Raw genomic sequence first — 2546 nt, 5'->3', positions numbered from 1 at the left:
GGGGGGGGGGGGGGCGGGAGGGAGGAAGGAACGACGGGGCTGCGCAAATATGCAGGCCCTGGGCTCCCAGCTGCCACCAGATGCTCTGGACCCTGGGGTCTCCCACCACAGCTGCCTCCTCAGGTCACGCGGGGCCCAGTGTCCCCACACCCAGGAGCCCTTGGGAGACCATGGGAGGCTCCTTTGGGGCAGGCCACCCAGGCTGCTGGCTGCTGACCTGCAACCAGGAAGGACCCAAACCAGCCTGGAGCAGGGACTCAGGGCCAGGAAGGCCAGTGCATTTCCTAGGGGAGGGCGGTGCAGTGAGGGGTGGGCTGTGGGCCAGGGCTCGCTCTGGGGGCTGGGGTGTGGAGGCTGAGTGAGGGTCTGGGAGGGGCCCTGTGTGGGGACAGCGGGGCTGCAGCAGGCTTGGGCCTGAGACCCCCGGGCTGGGGAAGGGTCCTGGGGCCCGACCACACCCCTAAGTAGGGAGGTGGGGTGGCTGAGACAGGGCCTGGCTCGGTGTGAAGGGAAGCAGAATTCATTACCCCAAACGTGCCTCTTTGCCGTATTGATTACTTTAAGCTGCTTATTTTTAAGCAACAGGACACCTGGGAGAAGCTCTGAAACTGAGTAGAAGTCAGCCTTCTGAAAGACATTTACATGTACAAGGGAAACCTCCACGCAAGTGTGTCTCCTCTTGTATGGGGATGAGGGGGACGGCCACATTTCTAGAGACTCTTGTGGATGGAGAAGCCCCGCAGGAAACCTTACCCTTGTTTGTGTGCTTTTCCTTGTCACCTCCCAGAGGGGCCTCTCTTCCCCACCCGGCAACACCTTCTGTCTTTAGCTGGAGGTGGCATTTAAGGTGGTGGCTTCAGCATTTCGGTGAGTCACTCAGTTTTCCTGGGTCTCTCCCATGTATACAGGAGGTATACGTGTTATTAAACTTTTGTTTTTCTCCTGTTAACCTGTCTTTTTATTACAGTGAGGTCTCAACCAAGAACCTGGGAAGGTAGAAGGAAAGTCTTCTGCCCCTTCCAGCCTCTGGGACGGGAAGCTCCCTCCAAGCCCTCAGCCTTCCTCCCACTCACGCTGGTGTAACCTGACACTCGGTGGTTCTCATCCCGCCTCCTAGGACCAGCCCATCCCCAATTCCCCAACTGCCAGGAAAAGGAAACTTCAGAGAAATCGAAACTACTGGGGAAAGGGAGGACCCCTGAGAGTGTCCAGGCACCTGGACCACCTCTGCCTCACGTCCACCATGAACCACACGTCCCAACCCCTCTTCAATGGTGCCCACGGTGGGATCCCCCCGAGCTATGAGATGCTCAAGGAGGAGCACGAGGTGAGCGTGCTGGGGGCTCCGAGCCAGGCCCCCGTGACGACCACGGTGATCAACATCCGCAGCGAGACCTCGGTGCCCGACCACATCGTCTGGTCCCTGTTCAACACGATCTTCATGAACTGGTGCTGCCTGGGCTTCGTGGCATTCGCCTACTCCGTGAAGGTGGGTGGGCGCCTGGGGGGTTCTCCAAGGAAGTGTGTGTGAGCGTGGAGAGGCCCCCCCTGCCTGGCTGGCACGTGGGGTGTGGAGAGCCCTTGTGTGTATTGTTCTGTGTGTGTGTGTGTGTGTGTGTGTGGCTTGGGGGGTCATTCCCAATGAGAGTTCATGGCGAGGCTGCAGGGGTGCACATGGGGATGGGGGTGTAGCTATGTCTCCACCGTCCCAGGAATTTCTCCTTCCGAGCCTTGTGAGAGAATTTACATCCTTCACACTTCGGATTCAGACCTCGAGTCTGGTCCAGAAAAGAAAAAGGTACTGAAAGGACACTGACCCCTGGTGGGGTGAGTGGCCAGCAAAGGGGACAGAGCAGAGGGAGGGTGAGTGCTGGGGCCTCCCGGAGAGGCTGAGAGTCCGTGAGGAAGCAGATCGAGGCCCCAGGAGGGGAGGGGGGCCCACCGGGCACTGTCCTGCTTGGGCTCCGGGGAACGGGCAGGGGTGGGTCCCCATCTGGGTGAACGGGCCCTGGGGGACGAGCAGGGGAGGCCCTGAGTCACAGCACCTGGCTGTCACCTGGCCCAGCTCCAGGTCCCCCCACCGTCTCTTCTCCCCCAGTCTAGGGACCGGAAGATGGTGGGCGATGTCACTGGGGCTCAGAGCTATGCCTCCACCGCCAAGTGCCTGAACATCTGCGCCCTGGTCCTGGGCATCCTTCTGATCACCGTCTTCATCGTTATTTTAGCCACTGGCTCCCTGATGGTTTTTCAAGCAGCTTCCCAGCTCGTAAAGGATAATGGAGGCTACTAGTAGCTGCCGGCAGCCTGAGGCAGTCACCCCTTTTCACTGCAGTTTATACACGCATCTGTCCACAGTTGAATAAAATAAAGCATTTGTATGTGAGGGTGCTGTGTGTTTTTGTTTTGTTTTGTTTTTTTGCGGTACTTGGGCCTCTCACTGCTGTGGCCTCTCCTGTTGCGGAGCACAGGCTCCGGATGCGCAGGCTCAGCGGCCATGGCTCACGGGCCCAGCCGCTCCGCGGCACGTGGGATCTTCCCGGACCGGG

The 2546-nt window shown here is 59.5% G+C and overlaps 1 protein-coding gene across 1 annotated transcript; it reads left to right on the top strand.

Moving 5' to 3' along the window:
• Window positions 1–1243: 1243 nt before the first annotated feature.
• Window positions 1244–2290, top strand: IFITM3 (interferon induced transmembrane protein 3). The gene is made up of 2 exons (XM_007465909.1): window positions 1244–1489; window positions 2099–2290. The coding sequence occupies exons 1-2, from the start codon at window positions 1244–1246 to the stop codon at window positions 2288–2290; spliced, it is 438 nt and encodes a 145-aa protein (XP_007465971.1).
• The last annotated feature ends 256 nt before the right edge of the window (window positions 2291–2546 follow it).

This window comes from Lipotes vexillifer, unplaced genomic scaffold, assembly GCF_000442215.2.
Source record: "Lipotes vexillifer unplaced genomic scaffold, Lipotes_vexillifer_v1.1 scaffold1094, whole genome shotgun sequence".
In the NCBI taxonomy this organism is placed as follows: Eukaryota; Metazoa; Chordata; class Mammalia; order Artiodactyla; family Lipotidae; genus Lipotes; species Lipotes vexillifer.
Note: the sequence above shows the minus strand (reverse complement) of the source record. Positions and strands in the feature narration are given on the sequence as shown.

Bases quoted from the DNA above. Each gene is read 5' to 3' on its own strand.
- IFITM3 (XM_007465909.1), top strand. From the start codon at position 1,244: ATGAACCACACGTCCCAACCCCTCTTCAATGGTGCCCACGGTGGGATC. The intron at 1,490-2,098 runs GTGGGTGGGCGC...CTTCTCCCCCAG, and splicing joins CATTCGCCTACTCCGTGAAG to TCTAGGGACCGGAAGATGGT.